Here is an 18,321-nt window from a genome sequence, read left to right on the forward strand (position 1 = left end):
TGGGCGGGTGGCGGACAGGGGGCGGGCCTTGCGGCAGCGCGGGCTGCGATTGGCCGAGGAGGCGGCCGGCCTGGCAGCGGGGCAGCGTCGGGGCGGTGGGGAGCGACCTCCGACCCTTGACCCAGGGCGGCGGGGGGGGGGGGGAGGCGCCCCCTCCCCCCCCCCGCGCGCGCGGCCGCAGCGAAGGACACGCCACGCTCCCACAAGTATACAATTCATCTTTATTTACAATACCCTATAAAAATGTAAATTTAGAAACTTTATTCTCATGAACCAGAACCAAAAACAGGGAAGGAAAAAAAAAAGCACAAAGAAAAAAAAAAAATATAATAAATGAACTTTCCACTTGATCGGTCGGAGGGCAGTGAGGGGGGCCGGGGGGTGGTAGGCAGCCGGGGGGAGGGAGCCGGTTAATGCCAGGGAGGAGTTACAGGTCGTAAAATACCTACATGTGCAAATCTCTTGGTTTTCTTTTTTTTAAAAGCAAAGGAAAATTACCCCCCTCCCCCTCCCGCCTTCCCGAGGAGCAGAACAGCAGGATCCAACCGCAGAGGAGACGGAGGTGGCGAGCGGGGCCCGGCACCGCCGCCGGGGGCCCGGCCGAGCCCAGCCCGGCCCCGGAGCTGCTGGGACTGAACCTAGGTGCAGGCGAGCAAAGGGCGCATGAACGAAGGGGCTCTCGGGAAGACAAGGCAAGTGTGCAAAAGAGGTGTGTTCACGGGCCTGCTGAGCACGCTGGGGGGGCGGGGGGCCGCCGGGCGCAGCGGCCGACCGGGTCTCAGTGCTTGGTGGGGGCTGGGAGAGGGTCTCGCGCCTTCCCCAGGGCCGGGGGGGTGGGGTGGGGTGGGGGGGAGCGCCCTGGCCACCCCCCGGCCCCGGGGAGCCCGGGCATCGCACAGCCCCGCAGCCCCCCCTCCTTCCCGGGGCCGGGGGCCGCCCGCGTCCCTCAGTAGTGTGCGTGTGTCTACGCGGGGGGAGAAGCAGCAGCCGTTGTGAGGACACGGAGGGCGCTGGGGGGCAGGGGGGGGTCGGAGGCAGCAAGGACACGTAGCGCTCGGCAACCTAGTGGTGAGGGAGGGCAGGGGAGGGGAGGGAGGGCAGGGGGGAGAGACCAAACACACACCCAGCCAGGTTCACAGAGCGAGAGACACGTCTCCTGCACCGGGGCTCCCAGGGGAACGCGTCCCGTGAGGCTCCGCTTCGCGGGGCATCGCCTGCCCTCCATCCACTGAAACGCCCTGGTGCCGACGGCGGTGGGGCGAGGGGCCGCGGAGACCTCCTACCGGATCCCGTGCACCAAGCTGGTACCGGGAAAGGACGACGAAGGGGGTCAGAGAGCAGCCGCGCGAGCCTTCTCGCCGTGCGCGACGGTGCCTCGCTCGCGGGAGGGCAGAGGGGCAGCAAGCGGCGCCCTCCCGCGAGGACCGGCAGGAGCCCGGGCCGCCACTTACTGCAATTTTGTCTCCAGCAAGTTCAGCTTCTGCTGGTCAACGTAGCGAGAGAAGAGGGAGATCAGGTTCGAGGGGGTGGACACCGGCTTCGCCAAGGCCACCTGGGGGATCCGCAGCAGCTCCCGGGTTGCCATGAGCATCAGTTCCGTCCTGCCGGAGAGAGGCACAGGGAGGAGGGATGAGTGAGAGACGTTACTTAGCGCCCAGGAGCCAGGCAGCCTGGACGCTTCCCGGTTTCCCGCTGGGGACAGGGGCACCCCAGGTTAACGGGCCCTAGCGGCGTTTTGGCACTGGAACCAAGCAGGAGATGGTGGCACAGCGATACTGCGCCGTGTCCCCAGCGGCGTCGCCGCCTCCCTCCCCTGCACCCCGCTCCTCGCGTCGGCTGGGCCGCGCGACGCCCAAGGCGCAGCGAGCGGCCGGGCACTCACCACTGGTTGTCCTGCATTAGCTCCGTGTTCGCATCCGAGCTCTGCAGTTCCTCTCCGCGGCTCAGGACCAAGTACAGCAGGGACAGGCCGAACTGGCGGGGGGAGAGAGGCTCGTGAGGGAAGGACGCCGGGGGCAGGCTGGGCTCTGCGACTGCCGGCACGGAAGCGGCTTCCTGGGGCCGACGCAGATGCACGGCCCCCTCGTGCAACTGTAACTCTCGCTTCCTCTTTGCCACGGCTGCTCCCAGCTTTCCCCAGGCCTGCCGAGAGCAGCCAAGCTCCCGCAGCATGCAGGGAATGCTCCTGGCCGGACCCCAGACTCTCCCGCAGCTTCCCCGAGGCCAGATCCTCCTTCCCGCAAGGATGGACCACTCCCTCACTCACAAGCTGCTGGCTTTATCGACAGATGAAGTTGGTCCAGGACATGGAGCAAAGGAGGAAACCGAAGCACGGACGCACAGGAGCGACCGCGGGCCGACTCAGCTCCGGGACAGCTTGCCCAGGCCTCCCAACCTGGACCGCCTTCCTTCTCCCGCGACACTCCCCAGCATCACAGCCAAACAGCTCCTGCTCTTCCGAAACGCACGCAGCAGCCCAAGCTGAGAGCCCAGACGCTCTGGGCTGCCTGCTCACTCCCCTGCCTGGCTCACTGGTGCCATATGGTGACCGCATGGGTTTTTGGAAGCGCCGGCCTTACAGAGGGCCTGGATTTGGGCTGTGTTTACACCCAGCGGAGAAGGGAATGACAAACAGGGTAAACAAGCCGTTGCTGGCCTTTCGGGGGCTTTGTCGCACCTCACAAGGAAATCCCTGCAGCCGGGGACGGGTATGACAGGAAGAGCTTTCGTATCATTGCTCCTCTGTCCGAGCATTTTTAAGGTGCCTCTGGGAATCACCTCCGTCTCCTAATCCTCCCGGTACTCCCCACAAGCACACGCAGCAAGATCCTTGGCTGCCTTTACAGCGCCCAGGGAGGAAGAGGCCCCTTTATGGGCCTGAGTCATCTCACTTGTTTTAGACGTCCGTCCGTTGTGAGAAGCGACGGGCCGCACCCTGGAAGCGCCCGTCCCTGCCCAGACGGTAAAGGGAACCCGGCTTGGAGGGACACATTTGCGCTTCCAGGCGAATCAACCCCAGCTCCCGCAGCAGAGAAACAGCTGGCCAGCTCTGGGAGCACCTCCGGGCAGGCCTGGGCCGATATTTCAGGGAAGCAGTCTGAGAAAGGGACCTGGCTGTGGGAGCGCAGAGGAGGCCCAGGCCCGCTCAGACGGCTGATTATTCTGCGAGACCTTCTCATGAATCCCCTGGGGCAGGGGAGAGAGCCAGGGAGCTCTCTTGCAGCGGGGCAGGCAGCCCGTCGCTCCCGAGCTGTCCCAGCACAGCTCCTGCACCACGGCAGCGTCCCCTTCTCTGCCATGCAGCACCGGGAGCTGCTGGGAAACTGGATTTCCCAGCTAGGGGAAGCAGGACTGCGCAAGCTGACCTCCGGGATGCCACTGCCACGCCACAGCTGGACGCCCCGTCCAGCCCGTCCCACCACGGTCCTGGCTCTGAGGCGCTTGCTGACAGCAGAGCTGTTCCCGCAGCCGGAGACAAGCCCGGACCTCGCTGTGGCTGGCACGGGAGGGGAGAGATGGCTACAACCTGCCTCGCCGCGCTGCCTGGCCGAAGGAGCAGAGCAAGCGAGGGAGAGGGGCGCACCTTGTTTTGGAGCACAGCAGCGAGGTGCAGGTTGGTGGGTGCTGGCGCGGTCGCGCTCTGAGGTAGGTTCGTTAGCTGCTGCACAAGGCTGGTGACCGTCCCCAAGGGAAGGTGATAGAGAACGTGCGAGAAGGGCCTCAACAGGCAGGGCAGCACCTAGGGAGAGAAGAGCAGGAACCCCGTCTTGACTCAGGGCTCCAAAAAGGCAGGATGAGGGGAGCCAGCCTTTCCCAGGCATCCCAGCCTCGCGGGTGCCGCTGCCGAGACGGGATTTCACAGCTCCGGCTGCAAGTACTCCACCCCCGTGGCTACGTTCACCCACCTTTGAGCTGCGTCTCCTTCCCGGCAAGCACAGGCTCGCAGTGCAGGCTGCTGCTTTTGGCCGGGTTTCCCCCCACCCCAGGAGCTCGCAGCCCCGGCAGACCAGAACGCTGCCTCCGCGGAAGGGCTTGCTGCTGTTACACACACACACCGCCACTGCCGCCACCTCGAGCGGCCCTCACACGCTCAGGGCGCGACTCACCGAACTCTTTTCAGCAGCCCTTTCCCCCTCTGTGCATCCCTAGAACGGCACAGGCCAAAGCGGAAACTTCCCACTTTAAATTTAGGCTATTTTTTTCCTTTTTAAACAATCTCCTTTCTCAAAGCAAACTGGGGTTTATTTCACAGGTGCCTTAATTTTTGTTTCACATAGAAAAAAGACTGCAAAGAACATCTGATAACACGTCCCTCCGAAACTCCGAGACGCTGGCCTCTGCTTTCTGCCCTTGGAAGCTGGAGTCGCCCGTTGCCACCCGACGAGCCAGAGCAGCAGACCTTTAGCCAAGTTCTCCCTTTGCAAACGCTCGGCAAAGAGCTGGGGTCATTAAACAGAGGCACCGTTTATCGGAAACCCTCCCCGCCGGAGCCGGGCCTTGCTGTGCCGGCCCCCGGTGCCCCCCACCTCGCAGAGACGATCCCCGCTGACAAGGGGAGCCCTCCCGCCCCCTCGCAGTCACCTCGTCCTGAGCATCCTTCTTGATGAGGAAGGGCAGGTTCCTGGCCGTGGCCATGAGGACATCAGCTGCTTGCTCTGGTGACAAGAAGGGGAGGATACGGGCCACGAGGCGTTTTCCCTTCCGGATGCACATGATCTGCATGAAATGGTCGTCGCTCGGCCTGCCGAGGAGAAAAGCGGCTGGGAACGTCCCAGGGTACCTGGGGTGTCCCCGCGGCATAGCCCAGAGCCCAGCTCTGCGCTGGCGCCAGGCAGGGAAGACGCCTCCAACCAAAAAACGTCGCTGGAGAGAAGCAACGCAGGGAACGATGCCCCGTGGCCAAACTCTCCTCCAGGACAAGCCCTTCAGCTGCCTTGCCAGGCTGGGCTACCCCAAGGCAGGACTGCAGCATGAGCTCTCCCTGCCTCAATACGGACACAGCCCCAACCACCTCCACCTTTTCATCTCTGCAACACAAGCAGCGTTCCCCAGCTTCCAGCCATTTCAGAGACTGGCAGTGCTAAAAAGGATCCTCTGAATTAACTACGGAAAGGGCCAGGCCCGGTTTCCCATAGTACAGCAGAGAAGGAGCCGCCAAGGCCCTGCGTCCTCCCCTGCTCATCTGTGCCGCTGCAGCTACAGGTCAGGCAAGAGGCGACAGCCTTAAACACAGGCAGCCAGGGCTGTGCCGCGGTGCAGAGCTCGGGGCGGACCCACGTGCACGAACACGCAGGCAAGCGCCGTTAGCAGCACCCAAGCTGCCAGGGTGGAAGTTGTTACGGGTTTGTGACCACAGTGGACAATCGCATGGAGGAAAATGGCAAAACAAAGTGTGCGTGTGGGGGGAAGGTTATTTCACCCCTGTCCAAGTCGCCAGGAAGCAAGTTTAAACTACCTCTTATTTGGGAAATAGGTCACTGGAAAGCCAGAGACAACAGCTGCAAGTAGCGATAGACTGCATGAGCCCCAGGCAGCAACTGAGTTGCAGACGGCACATCTCTCCTCACCTCTCCTGCCCGGGTGCCTTCCCCCTCAGATTGTCATACATGTCACATATCTTCTGCTTCCTCTCGCCCATGAGGGCCGGCCGCTCGCCTTCCAGGCTCAGGAGGTAGCGTCTCTCGTAGTCTTCCACGTCCAGGAGGAGGCTGTACGTCTGCCGGAGAGACAGCGATCGCAGCAGGGCACGGGGATCCGCGCGCTCCTCGAGGGCGTTCAGACCAGAAACGAGTTCCTGAGCCCTGCCCCGCGGAGGCGCCCGTTTGCCCTCTCTCTGCCTTGCCGAGGGAATCGGGACATGCCAGTGGGGGTCACTAAATTTCGGGTCTGGTCTAGCCCTGCCCCACAGAGAGCTGGGACACGCTCGGCCCCCGCCGGGGCTCTCCTGTCTCCTTTGCTGCTACAGCAGCCGCATCCCTGCCCAGAACACGTCAAAGCCTCCTGGAGCCCCGAATGGCTGTGAAAGTTGACTGAGCAGGGACTCGGGGACCAGCGGCGGTCACCCCCTCCCGCAGCGGCCACGGAGGGGCGAGACGCTACTGCCTCCCTGTTGTGAATTGCCAACTGTCATCTACCAGCACGTCATCGAAATACGGCATGAACCTGCTCCGAATCCAGCGAGGACGAGGCTGGATCTTCTGGTCTTTAAAACCAGGGCACCTACGACTTCTTTCACTGGCCCCCCCAGGGGTTCCTCCGCACTGCACAGCGGTCTCGCTGGCCCCCTCCTCTGGCCCACAGCGGGTCCCTGAAGGTTGTGGCAGCCCCTCTCGAGCTCACCTTCTCGATCGTCACGAGGGTCTGGCGCCTCTTGTCTCGAACCTGCTTCTCCTTCGTCTCCTGCGGGGAGGGACAGCAAGTCAGAGCCGCGGCGGGCTCCCGCGCTGGCTGAGCGCGTGAGGCCACAGAGCCGTGTCGGAGGGGAGGAAGGGCCACAACTCACGTCGTCCTCGCTGCGGGAGGTCACGACTGCATCTATCATCTTCCGGGGGTTATTCACGCTGGAGACCGTGAGCTTCCCTAGCGAGCCCTCAAACTGCACTGCAGGAAGGGAGGAGAAGGGAAGCAGAGGGGGTCAGTCTGGGCCCAACCCCACGCCACCCTGGTTTATCTGCTGCCGCGGGTAGCCTCACGGCTGTCCCCAAACTCGAGCCCACACTGGAAATCCCGTCCCCAGCCCAGAATGAACCGCCACCCTCCACCTGCGGAGGTCTGGCCTACGCCTCCTGGACTGCCCGCTCTGTCCCCACTCCAGCCCAGTGCACAGCCAGCACTTACCTGGCTTGTAGGTGTGCTCGAGCTTTGCCACCTGAGGCGTGATGAGTTTAGTGCGTTCCTTTTTGGGACCGTCGCCCTGGACTTCCTCGGCTGCTGACAACTTCTCCAGCTTCTGGAAGTAATTCTGAGGCAGGGAGAGAGGAGAAGCTGTGACCCAGAAAAACGGCCGGCAAGGACTGATGCAGCACACGTGCCTTTCCCTGGCCCACGCCCCGCATACGCTCCGTCCCTCAGCCCATCGCTTACTGGTCTTGCCGACATCCAGCGTAAACCCCCTCGCAGCAGTTTAACCCCCTCGTTCTTCCCTCAGGACATAAAGAGGTAGTTATGTTCTCCTCTGGCATCCCTCAGGATCGCAGAGGTCTGTCTGGAAGCCTCTCCTCAGGCACCTTTTCCTTGATGCAACCAATGATTCCTTTGCTCTCTCGCTCTCCGAGGATTGCCAGTCCTTCCCAGCGTACTCCAGTTAGCCTGCATTGCTCTGCTAGCATCGTGCCCAGGCTGCACGCCGCGTCTGGCCGAGGCCTCCCACAGCAGCGCCCGTGCTCTGCGCTCACGAGCTGCTCCTGTCCAGCCCGGACAATGTTTGCCTCTTTCGCAACAGTGGGACTTTGTTCACTCACGTCCTGGCTGCAGCCACATCAGTTCCCGTCCTCTGCTGGGGATCAGCTCGCCCTCATCTCCGGTGAAAGCCCCAGGCAGCGCGAGCTGCCACGGCGTCCTGCTCGACGCCTCCCTCCAGCCTGAGGGCGAACACCGAGATCCGCTGCCCGCAGCCACCTGCGCCCACCTCCATTAGCTCTATCCAGAGCGCGTTTCCCCAGTTAGCCCCTCCAACCGCCAGTACAACGGAGCGGCCAGACTGGGAGCCAGGACGAACCGCACCGACCGCTTGTCTCCCCTCCTGCTGGGCCCTCAGCCTGCTGGGGAAGGAGGCTGGACCGCTTCGACGTGGGTCACCATGCCAAGGCCAAGCTGGGCGACTGCTTTCCCTGCTCGTGCTCCATGCTCACGACCGCGCGGCTGCTCCAGGACTTTTCTGGGAACCGTGGCTGGCTCCTTTCCATACCCTTCAGGAGGACAGGCGCTACACCTGCCCCTCTCCAGTCTTCTGGCTCCTCCACAAGCACTTTGAAATCGCTACCAGCAGCTCTAAGAGCTTCCAGGGCTCTTCACGCATCTCAAGGCGAAACGTGTCAGGCACAAACGCCCCAGGAACATCTCAGTACTTTCTGGGCTGTTCTTTCCCTAATTCTGATCTTCCCCATCACCCAGCAAAAGCCTCGTTAACCATCTTTAGCAAAGATCAGTGCTAAAAAAGGCGCCTTTTGTCCTTCCCTGTGGCGCCTGCTGTAGCCTTCCCTGCCTGTCAAACTGCAAACCCTTGTTTCTCCAACAGCCCTTGCAGGCTTCTGCCTCTTGCTGCTCCCTGCTCGGTTCGTGCGCTGGCCCTCGCCATTTGACCCCTACGTGCGAGCTGCTCGTGCCTGTAAAGGACAGCTCTGCTTGGCCAGGCCACAGCTCCACCAGGCCGTGGAGCCCGTCTCCCAAAGCAGATACCTAGAGAGTACAAAACCAGGTGGGCACAGGTGACGATTGCCCCAGATGCTCTCCCAAGCACCTTACAAGCCCGGCTCCAGGTGCTCCCACACCACACGTCCATGCTGCGTAGCTAAAAGCCCTCCGTGGATTTCCCCCCACCGCAGTGAAGTTGCCCTGTCTGCCCTCAAACCCAGCTAAACCTTGAGCATCCACCACCTTCGGCAAGAGCCCAACCGTCACCTTGCTTTGGCAGCTCCAAATCTGGCTCCTCCTGGCCCCATCTGGTGCTCGCTATTCTTGAACCGGAAGAGAGAGCGAGCAGTCACTCCCCATCCACCTTCTTCAACTTGCTGTTTGGACTCCATTGGCTTCATCACCATCCCCTCTTTTGGGCTAAAGAGCCCTCTCTTACGCAGCCCTTCCCTGTCAGGGCTACCTCGTACATTCAGGCCCCCTTAGGAGCCTCCCAGGCTCCTCTTTTGGGTGTTTTCCGCTGCCCTGGCATGCACAGCCGCTGGCTTAGACAAGCTGATTTCCCACTCTAAGGCCTTCTGCTTGCAGCACCCTCCAAATCGGTGCTGCTAGCAGCACCCAGCCTCTCCTCACCCCCGGAGACCCTGCTCACCAGTTGCCAGCACTCACTGCACCGAGGCAGGTTCTCTCTTACGGTCACCCCCGACTTCCCTTGCTGGGGAACGCTTCCCCCCCACCCCATCTTCCTTCACGGTCCCAGCCTGTTCCCTGCAATTGGATCTAGAAACGCTTCTTCTGCCCTCGTTTGCTCCATGGCTCATATCAGACTCTCAGCACAGCGGCGAGAGCCGCTTGCAGCGTTCCCTTCCTCCCCGACACCCATCGCAGCGCCCAGGTGGTGGGCGCCGGGCGACCCTGGGGACGCGCTGGCAAGACGCCGGTCCGGTGGCAGCGTTAAAGCGCTGCCCTGCAAGCAATCGCAGGCAGGCGAGAGGCGCAGCGCCAGCGGGCTGAGCGCCACTCTCCCCGGTACCTGGTAGTAATAGTCATCCAGGTAGGGATCAGTGCTCTGCAGCTGCATCATCTGGATCTTGGACACCCAGTCCTTCTCCCGTTGCAGCATGAGGTTGGCGTAGGGGTCTTTGCGCATCTGCTCCTGGTGGCCGCTCCGGTGGCCCCCTCGGTCCCCCACCGAGCCGTTGAGGCTGCGGTGCTGGCTGGCAGGAGGCAAGAAGGGCACCCGTGAGCACACAGGAGCTACAGGAAGGGACAGAGAGCAGTGCACAGGCTAGCCCCGGCAGCACAAAGCCCCCAGCAGAGGGTCACGCGAACCCTGCCCGGGACCGGCCGTCCCTCCCTGCCCGCCGCTCACCTCCGGTTCTGCTGCTGCCGCTGGTGCAGGAGGCGGCGGTGCTGGGGGTGAAGGTGGGTCGTGTCCGGCCGGAACATCTGCGGCTGCGGCCTGAGGAGAGCGGGAGGTTTCAGAGGCGGCAGGCAGCCGCGGAGGGCCCAGCCCCGCCCGGCGCGGGGCCGGAAGAGGCACGGCACCTACCTCAGGCTCTGCAGGTGGGATCCGGGGCCCGGCGGGTGCTGCGGCTGGGATGGAGGCGGAGCAGGGGGAGCCCCGAAGAAGGCACGAAACCCGCTGGCCGGAGACATCATCTGCCCAACTCTGCCCTGGAGCAGCTTGGGGTTCACAGAGGGAAGGGGGCTCCCGACGAGGCCGGAGACGCGGGCAAACTGGCTGGGAGACATTCGGCCAGCCTGGGAGGGCACAGAGGACACCTCAGGGTCAGCCAGGGAGAAATTCGGGGCCGAGGAAAAGGGCCCAGCCCGGGCAAGCTGCTTCCGCCCGGGATGGCCAGGAACAGCCACGAAGGGCAGCTGTAAAGCCAGCCCCGATGGCCAGACCAAGGACCAAGGAGAAATGCAGCACCCCCCACCCTGCCCAGGGATCTGCAGGAAGGGAAGGCGGAAGGGGGAGGAAGCGAGGCTTTACCTGGGCTCCTCCGAGCAGCTGCGCTCTCTGCAGGTGGGTGAGGACGGGCGAGACGCTGTGGGGGAACGGGTGGCCCAGGAGGGAGGAATTCTGGGGAAAGAGAACGGAAAAAGACCCTGGTCACAGCTCTGGCACAGCCCTCCCAGGGAGGACAACCCAGGGGACAGACGTGGAAGCGGGAGGGCACAGGACGAAGCCCCGTGAAGGTGCCCCAGGCAGGCTGGGAGCCAGGCCAGGCTCCAAAGAGCAGGGTTAACTCTGCCCGGGCCACGGCACGTCGGGGCGGATGGGCCAAGCTACGGGAAGACAAGACAGAGCAGTTTGCTGGCTGCACGCATGACAGCGCAGGCTCCAGCGATCCGAGAAAGCAGCTCATCTGCCCAACAGGGCCTGGAGTTACACGCGGGAACCGAAAAGGAACTGGGGAACGGAGCGGCCGAGATTTCACGGGAGGCTGAAGGACTTCACAGCGGCGCGGGCCTCGAAGGCAGCGCCCGCGGAAAGGGGTCAAGAGGAGACTCGGTACCGGTACGTTGCAGAGCTGATTGGGGGACATCCTCTCGCCATAGGGAGCAGGGTAACGCTGCTGCATGGTGGCCCGGATGTGGACAGGCTTCGGACAAAGAATCTGAGGGCAGGGAAGCAACACAATCCAGCGGTCAGTCCCCCGCTGAAAGCAGCCGGAGCCAGCGGCCCGCACGGCGGAGCCGAGCGCGGCTACCTGCTGGTTGAAGTTGGGCACAGCGGCCTGCTTGGGAGGGGTGCCGATGGGGACGGCCCGGACCGGGGGGCTCCCGATGATGGGGGACGACGAACGTCGGGGCAGCGCCCGCTCTGAGGGGTCCCGCTCTTCCTCCCGGGCCTGCGGGGGTCTCTGAGGCAGAGCGTAGTCCAGCACGGACACCGAAGGCATCTCCTGCGAGCAGAAGGGGAGAGAAACCTCCCCCCGGAGTGACAGTCACTTACTGGGACCGTGCAGACCAGCTGGGAGCAGGGAGGACCGGCACCACGCGTCCCAGAGATATTCAGCCGCGAGAAACAAACCCCTCCGCCTCGAGGTGCTGCCATTCCCAGAGCTCACAAAAGTGCGGACATTTCTGAGACAGAGCAGTCAGCGGGGATAACGTGCCGGCGATAAACCACCCCGGCCCGGCTCTCCAAGCGCAGAGGGAGCCAGGAGGGCAGGGGGAGATTGCCGAGAGGCAGCTCTAAATGAACTGGGCCACCTCGAACTGGACTCGGCAAGAGGCAAGCAGAGCGCGCTGCCCCGCTAGGCTGTTCCAGAGGGGCCGCCCAGCGCCAGCAAGCCCTTAGCGCTACAGCGAGTCTCACTCTTTAGGACCCTGCCGCAGGGCTCAGGGAGAAATCACGGGGGACATTAGGGAAGTCTCCGTTTCCCCTTTCAACAGAGGCTCCAGCTCAGCGATTTGGACACGAGATCCAGGACGGGCAAACCGCAAGCGCCCAAGCGCGTCCACACGATTTCTGCTCCGGGCGGGGTGAGCTGGGATGGGGAGAGCATCTCCCCTCCTCCCCGAGCAAGCTCGCGGCTGAGCCCCGCCACGTCCACACCGCGGCGTCGTACCTGAGTGAGAAGCGGCCCTCGGATGCGCCGCAGGACGGCCGAGCCATCCCAGATGCTGGAGTTCAGCCCTGCTGGCTGCTGGAAAGCAGACGGGGGAGTCAGCACCGTGGAGGCCACCGGGCCCACCTCCACCCTGGCCCTCCGGCCCCGCTCCCACCTGGGCAGGGGTCCTGGTTTGCACCGCCCGCATGATGGCGGGGTCCTCCAGCTCGCTGTCGATGACCAGCCTGGTCAGCCTCTCCGCCAGGGTGTCCTCATGGTCGCCCAGCAGGTCCGTGTCGTCCCCGCCCGGGCCGTCCCGCTCCCCGGCCGCCGCGGGCTTGTCTTCCAGCTCCGCCAGCCGCTCGTGGGCCTCCTGCCAGTCGTCGTCTGCGCGGGATTCGCAGCAAGGCCGTGAGGAGGGGCGAGCCCACCCCGCGCGCTGGCCTTGTAGCTCCCCCGCCGCAGGCCCAGCCGCGAGGGAGGCGCTCAGCAGGGCAGAGACGGCAGCGGCAAGGGTGGGGGCAGCAGGGGCTGCGGAGATTTCGCACCAGGGCACCGCAGCGGTGAGGGAATAAGGGGGAAACGCAAGCACTCACCAACAGCCCCGGCTCCAAACGTGTCATCGTTGAACTGGTCGATATCTTCATCTTCCTCGCCTAAGGCCTGGAAGGCATCTTCATCTTCGTCCAGCGGACAGTCCTCCAGGGACTGGGGAGAGCAGGGGATGAGCACGCAACCCAGTGCCGCTTGCTGCCTGCTAATGCGCTAGGCCAGGCCTCTTCTCCCCTCGTTCCTTTCGCATCCCTCGTTCCCACTGCCGTGTTTTATCCTTCTAGGAGAGGAGCCCCCTAACCCTGCCCCAACCACTTCAGGAGACTTCCTGCATCTTCCTCCCCCATCCTGAACCTCCTAATTTGTCCCGGACCCCCACCTTCCCCCTGAGCGGCTCTGATCCCCTCTGACTAGCAGGGGGGGGGGCCACCAGGAGAACAGAGACCAGACCTAACGGCGCAGAGCAAAAGCTCATCCTGGCCTAGGCCAGACCTCACACAGGCAGGTGCTGCCAAACAGCCCTGCAGCAGCGCTCCCTGCCGATGTCTCCCCCAGCGGGGGCAGGGGGTCCCCACTCTGCCCCCCCCAGGAGAGCCCGCTGCCCCCTGTCTTAATCATGAGGTGTGCAGAGACCTGCGCCACGGCAGCCCATGGCCCGCCCCAGGCCCCATCTCCTCCTAGAGCCCCCTACCAGGCGCCCCCATCAGCCCCCAGAGCACCCTGCCAGGCACCCCCACAGGTCCCCTTTCCTCCTAGAGCCCCCTGCCAAGTGCCCCCACAGGCCCCATCTCCCCCCAGGGCACCCTGCCAGGCGCCGTCTGCCTCCAGGGCCCCCCCCCCCAGGACCCATCTACCCCCAGGGCCCCTCTACAGGCCCCATCTCCCCCCAGGGCTCCCCGCCAGGCCCCGTCTCCCCCCACCAGAGCCCCCCCCAGGCCCCGTCTCCCCCCAGGGCCCCCCACCAGGCCCCATCTCCCCCCAGGGCACCCCGCCAGGTGCCGTCTCCCCCCCCCAGAGCCCCCCACCAGGCCCCGTCTCCCCCCAGGGCCCCCCACCAGGTCCCGTCTCCCCCCAGGGCTCCCCGCCAGGCCCCGTCTCCCCCCCCCAGAGCCCCCCACCAGGCCCCGTCTCCCCCCAGGACCCCTCACCAGGCCCCATCTCCCCCCAGACTCCCCCGCCAGGCGCCCCCATAGGCCCCGTCTCCCCCCAGGGCCCCCCCGCCAGGCGCCCCCACAGGCCCCGTTACCCCCCGGCCTCGCCCTGCCCCGGGCCCCGCCGCCCCCCCCCCTCACCTGGTACCGGAACATGGCGGCGGCGGCGGCGCCCCCCGCCCCGCAGGCTCCGCGCGGCCCGCTCCGGCCCCGCGCCCCGCCGCGCATGCGCCGCCGCGGGCGCACGCGCATGACGTCACCCCCGCCCTCCGCCGGCTGCCGGAGTGCGGGAGGGCGGGGAGGGGGGGAGCGCGCCATGCGCATGCGCGCCCAGTAGGGCGCGGAGGGCCTGGCAGGGGGCGGAGCGCCAGGAGAGAGGTGTTAGCCCCGCCCACTCCCTGTCTTAAAGGTGCAGTGCCGCGGCGGGCTCCTCTTAAAGGGCCAGCGGCCACTTTTCTGCGTGTGGGTTTCGCTGCGCCTGTGCGTCCCCGCGGGGCCGCGCCATCCGCGGGGCCTCACAGACGGGCCGGGACAGGGCTGTGCCCGTCGTCCCCCGCAGCCGTGTCGCCCCAGCCATGCCGCCACCGTGTCCCCAGCCCTGCTCGTGCCCCGGGCCGGGAGGGCGCCCGCCCCGTCGGGGCTCCCCGGCGGCGCCCTCGCCCGTCGCCTCTAGGGGCCGGGGGGGGGGCCCCCCCCCTCGTCCCTCCCCGGCGCCTCCTGCCGCGGGGATTAGCGGAGGGACAGCGCGGGGGGGCCCCGGCCACCGCGCCCCGCCTGCACGTCGGCGCCGAGCAGCAGCCCCGCTGCCCGGCGCCCCGACGGCCCCGGCGCCATGAAGGACCGGCTGGAGCAGCTCAAGGCGGTGAGCGGCCCCGGGGGGGGGGCGCCGGGACCGGCTCCACGGGGCGCCGCGGCGTCACGGGGATGCGCGACCAGCGGCACGTCGCCCCGCATCACCCAGGACATAGGGTGCGGCGGTGGGACCCCCCACCCGGGATGTGTGGGGCTGGGGGTGCCCGGCTGTGCCCCGTGTCCCGGGATGTGGGGTGGGCGGTGGGACCCCCCACCCGGGACGTGTGGGGCTGGGGGTGCCCGGCTGTGCCCTGTGTCCCAGGATGTGGGGTGCGGCAGTGGGACCCCCACCCGGGACGTGTGGGGCTGGGGGTGCCCGGCTGTGCCCCGTGTCCCGGGATGTGGGATGCAACGGTGGGATGCCGACCTGGGACGTGTGGGGCTGGGGGTGCCCGGCTGTGCCCCGTGTCCTGGGATGTGGGGTGGGCAGTGGGACCCCCACCCGGGACGTGTGGGGCTGGGGGTGCCCAGGCCGGGTGCCTCCCCCCCGCGATGCCGTGCAGCCGCGGGGCGCGCGAGGGGCCGGGCGCGCGTGTGGGTCAGCTGGGGCCGCCGGGCCCCGCATCTGGGGCGGTTACTTCCTCCCCCGCGCTCTTCCTCGCCGGCCCCCATGCAGGGGTGCCCGGCCCCACGGCAGCGGCGACGCGGAGCTGGCAGCTTGGCAGGGATTTAGCGGGGATTACGGAGCCGGGGGGCAGGAGGGGGGATAAAACACTTAGGAGGGAGAGTGAGGATTAATGTTATTTTTACTCCCGGGGAAGGAGGAGGAGGAGGAGGGGTGGGGGCAGAGGGGAGGATGCCTGTCCGTCCCCGTCCCCCCCCAGCACCGCTGCGGCAAGGGGGGGCCGTGCCGAGCCCGGGGCGCCCGGCAGGTTGGGGGGGGGGACACCCACGCCGGTGGGGCCGGGGCGCTGAGCGCCGCCTCGCCGCCGCCCGCAGAAGCAGGGCGCCGCCGCCGCCGAGGATGAGGCCGAGGAGCTGGAGATCGCCGTGGACAACACAGCCTTCATGGACGAGTTCTTCTCCGAGGTGAGCGGGGCGGTGGGGCCCGGGGGGGGGGGGCAACGCTGCTCCCGCCTGACCCCCCCCCACCCACCCCCTCCTTGGCCAGATCGAGGAGACCCGGCAAACCATCGACAAGATCTCGGAGAGCGTGGAGGAGGCCAAGAAGCTCTACAGCGTCATCCTCTCGGCGCCCGTCCCCGAGCAGAGTAAGGTGCCGCGCACACGGGGGGGGGGGGTGGTGGGTGCGGGTCGCCGGGACGGGGGGGGGCCCCTCGGCGGGCTCCCGCCTCAGCCCCCCGCACCCGCCCCCCCCCGCAGAGACCAAAGACGACCTGGAGCAGCTCACGGCCGACATCAAGAAAATGGCCAACAGAGTCCGCAACAAGCTGAAGAGTGAGTGGGGACGTCCCCGCCGGGGGGGGGGGGGCCGGGAACCCCCGCGGGCACCGGGGCCGGGTGCCCGGCGGGGCCGGGCTGCGGCGGTGGGACGGGGCGCCCTGACGGCGCGGGGTCTCCGCTCCGGCCAGGCATGGAGAGGAGCATCGAGCAGGACGAGGCGCGCTCCTCGGCCGACCTCCGCATTCGCAAGTCCCAGGTGAGGCCCTGCGTGCCGCGGGGGCCGGGGACACGCCGCGCCGCGCCTCTCACGGCCCCGCGCCCGTCCCCAGCACTCGGTCCTGTCCCGCAAGTTCGTCGACGTCATGACCAAGTACAACGAGGCGCAGGTCGACTTCCGGGAGCGCAGCAAGGGCCGCATCCAGCGCCAGCTGGAGATCAGTGCGTGTGTCCCCCCCCACCCCGCCGACCGGCCGCCTGCCCCCTGCAGGCCCCGCCCCTTTCGCGTGGTGGGCGGGGCCTAGACCTGAGGGCGGAGCCAAGCCATACAGGCTCCTCCCCCTGGTGCCACACTGCCCCCTGCTGGCCAGGGCAGGGCTTCTGCAGCAGGCCCCGCCCCCTTCCTGAGGGCGGGGCTTCTCCATAAGGCCACGCCCCCTTCCCCGAGGGGGCGGGGCTTATGCAGCAGGCCCCGCCCCCAGCAGGGGGGGGCCGGCGGGAGGTGACCCTTTGCGCCCCGCAGCCGGCAAGAACACGACGGACGAGGAGCTGGAGGAGATGCTGGAGAGCGGGAATCCCTCCATCTTCACCTCGGGGGTGAGGGCCCGGGGGGGGGGGGCGCCGTGGGGCGGCAGCGTCCCGCGGGGCGCAGGGACCCCCGGCTGACCCCCCCCCCCCGGCCCCCCCGGCCCCGGCTCTGCCGCAGATCATGGACTCGCAGCTCTCGAAGCAGGCGCTGAACGAGATCGAGGGGCGGCACAAGGACATCGTGCGGCTGGAGAGCAGCATCAAGGAGCTGCACGACATGTTCGTCGACATCGCCATGCTGGTGGAGAACCAGGTGCGCGCCCCGGCGCCGGCCCCCCACCCCCCCACCCCGGGCACGCGTGCGGGGGGGCCACGCGGGGCCTGGGACGGCGTGGGGCCTGCGCACGGGGACCTGTGCACGCCCCCCCCCCCCCCCGCCACGCGAGCACCGGCCGCGCGCACCGGGGGAGGGCGAGCGCTGCGGCGCGGGGCGCTCAGCACCCCTCTCCCCCCCCGCCGCCCCGCTAGGGAGCCATGATCGACCGCATCGAGAGCAACATGGACCAGTCCGTGGGCTTCGTGGAGCGGGCCGTGGCCGACACCAAAAAAGCCGTGAAGTACCAAAGCGAGGCCAGGAGGGTGAGCAGGGCCCGGCGCCCCCGCCGTGGTGTCCCCTGCGGCATCTCAGGGCCCCTCCGCACCCATTTCCGCTGTCACTGGGCCCTGTGTCCCCCCCAGCCCTCTCCAGAAGATGCTGCTTTTGGCAGGGGTGGGGGCAGGCTTGCTGGGCACAGCTGCCCTCATCATCGGCCTCGCCGTGGGGCTGAAGAAGCCCCCGAGGCCGTCAGTAAGTGGCGGGGGGCAGGCAGGCAGGCAGGCACCCACGGCGGGTGCTGGGCCAGGGGCATGTCCAAAGGTCCCCACCGGAGCTGCACGTCCCCCTTCCCCTGCTGCAGTCCCTCCCGCCGGCGCCAGCAGCAGCGGTGCCCCGCGGGACCCCCCCCCCCCCCCCCGGGCGCCGCGGGACCCTTCTCTGCTCCCCCCGGCCCCGTCTGCCTCCTCCCTCCCAGAAGCGCCCCCGGCCGCCCCCAGCTCCCCGTCGCGGCGGCACCACGTCCCAGCCTCACGGCCCCCCCTCGCCTCTCTCGCCAAGTAGAAGAAGATCCTGATCATGATCTGCTGCATCGTCCTCGCCATCATCCTGGCCGCCAGCATCGGCAGCATCTTCGCCTGACCCCCCCCTCTGCCCTCCAGGTGACCGGGCGCCTCGGGGCACGGTGGCGGCCGGAGCCCCCCGAACCTGCCTGGGGCCTCTCCCGGCTGGGCCTCAGCACGGCTCGGGCTGGCAGGATTGGTCCCAGCGCGTCGGGGAGGAGGGGGACGGGGAGGAGCTGCATCTCCTTCCTCAGCGGCCCCTCTTCCTCCTCCTCCTCCCCCCCCCCGGGGTTGCAGATGGCCTTTCCTGCTCCTGCCCGGCTGATCCCACCCACGGGTAGGCCCCTGCCGCCGCAGGCCCTCCCTCGTCCGGCGGAGTCGCGGGACACCCCGCGGCGGTCCCTGCCTCCGCGTCCCGGAGAGCGGCCGGAGGAGAGCGCCCTCCCGCCTCGCTCGGCGGCGGCCGCCTGCGCTGGAGCCCTTCTCCTCAATAAAGCCATCAGCCACGACGCTGCTCAGAGGGGCTGAGTCCAGCCGCAGCGGCGGCCCCCGGTCACGGGTCGATGCCGGGATGCTCCTGGCCTCCTGTTCCGAGCCTGGGGTCT

At 67.1% G+C, this 18,321-nt stretch overlaps 2 protein-coding genes across 4 annotated transcripts; one reads left to right on the forward strand and one right to left on the reverse strand.

Moving 5' to 3' along the window:
- Window positions 1-203: 203 nt before the first annotated feature.
- Window positions 204-13,836, reverse strand: PATL1 (PAT1 homolog 1, processing body mRNA decay factor). Of its 3 annotated transcripts, none has more exons than XM_067295748.1 (19): window positions 13,763-13,836; window positions 12,515-12,626; window positions 12,094-12,305; window positions 11,937-12,011; window positions 11,073-11,267; window positions 10,878-10,979; window positions 10,352-10,441; window positions 9,905-10,116; window positions 9,725-9,814; window positions 9,386-9,569; window positions 6,838-6,961; window positions 6,503-6,600; window positions 6,340-6,399; window positions 5,568-5,716; window positions 4,582-4,741; window positions 3,584-3,739; window positions 1,883-1,974; window positions 1,452-1,601; window positions 204-1,301 (listed from the first exon to the last, which is right to left on the reverse strand). In XM_067295748.1, exons 1-19 carry the CDS (start codon window positions 13,775-13,777, stop codon window positions 1,280-1,282), a joined length of 2,298 nt encoding a protein of 765 aa, XP_067151849.1. In that variant the 5' UTR covers window positions 13,778-13,836; the 3' UTR covers window positions 204-1,279. The 3 variants fall into 3 exon arrangements, with proteins under 3 accessions (XP_067151849.1, XP_067151852.1, XP_067151851.1); XM_067295751.1 differs by having other exon boundaries at window positions 11,937-12,014; window positions 13,763-13,805; XM_067295750.1 differs by lacking the exons at window positions 204-1,301; window positions 1,452-1,601; window positions 1,883-1,974; window positions 3,584-3,739 and adding an exon at window positions 3,795-4,439 and having other exon boundaries at window positions 11,937-12,014.
- Window positions 13,837-14,329: 493 nt separating this feature from the next.
- Window positions 14,330-18,225, forward strand: STX3 (syntaxin 3). Its single transcript, XM_067295753.1, has 11 exons — window positions 14,330-14,483; window positions 15,413-15,502; window positions 15,585-15,684; window positions 15,797-15,871; window positions 16,006-16,073; window positions 16,147-16,255; window positions 16,557-16,630; window positions 16,740-16,874; window positions 17,090-17,200; window positions 17,718-17,815; window positions 18,014-18,225. Exons 1-10 carry the CDS (start codon window positions 14,454-14,456, stop codon window positions 17,793-17,795), a joined length of 870 nt encoding a protein of 289 aa, XP_067151854.1. The 5' UTR covers window positions 14,330-14,453; the 3' UTR covers window positions 17,796-17,815; window positions 18,014-18,225.
- Window positions 18,226-18,321: the final 96 nt, after the last annotated feature.

This window comes from Apteryx mantelli, chromosome 4 (assembly GCF_036417845.1).
Source record: "Apteryx mantelli isolate bAptMan1 chromosome 4, bAptMan1.hap1, whole genome shotgun sequence".
Lineage (NCBI taxonomy): Eukaryota > Metazoa > Chordata > Aves > Apterygiformes > Apterygidae > Apteryx > Apteryx mantelli.

Coding starts and splice junctions, on each gene's coding strand:
- PATL1 (XM_067295751.1), bottom strand. Junction 12,306..12,514: donor GTTTGGAGCCGGGGCTGTTG/GTGAGTGCTTGC, acceptor AATCCCGCGCAG/ACGACGACTGGCAGGAGGCC. Junction 6,962..9,385: donor TGGATGACTATTACTACCAG/GTACCGGGGAGA, acceptor TCCCTGCCTCAG/AATTACTTCCAGAAGCTGGA.
- STX3 (XM_067295753.1), top strand. CDS start 14,454: ATGAAGGACCGGCTGGAGCAGCTCAAGGCG. Junction 15,503..15,584: donor TGGACGAGTTCTTCTCCGAG/GTGAGCGGGGCG, acceptor CTCCTTGGCCAG/ATCGAGGAGACCCGGCAAAC. Junction 16,631..16,739: donor CCTCCATCTTCACCTCGGGG/GTGAGGGCCCGG, acceptor GCTCTGCCGCAG/ATCATGGACTCGCAGCTCTC.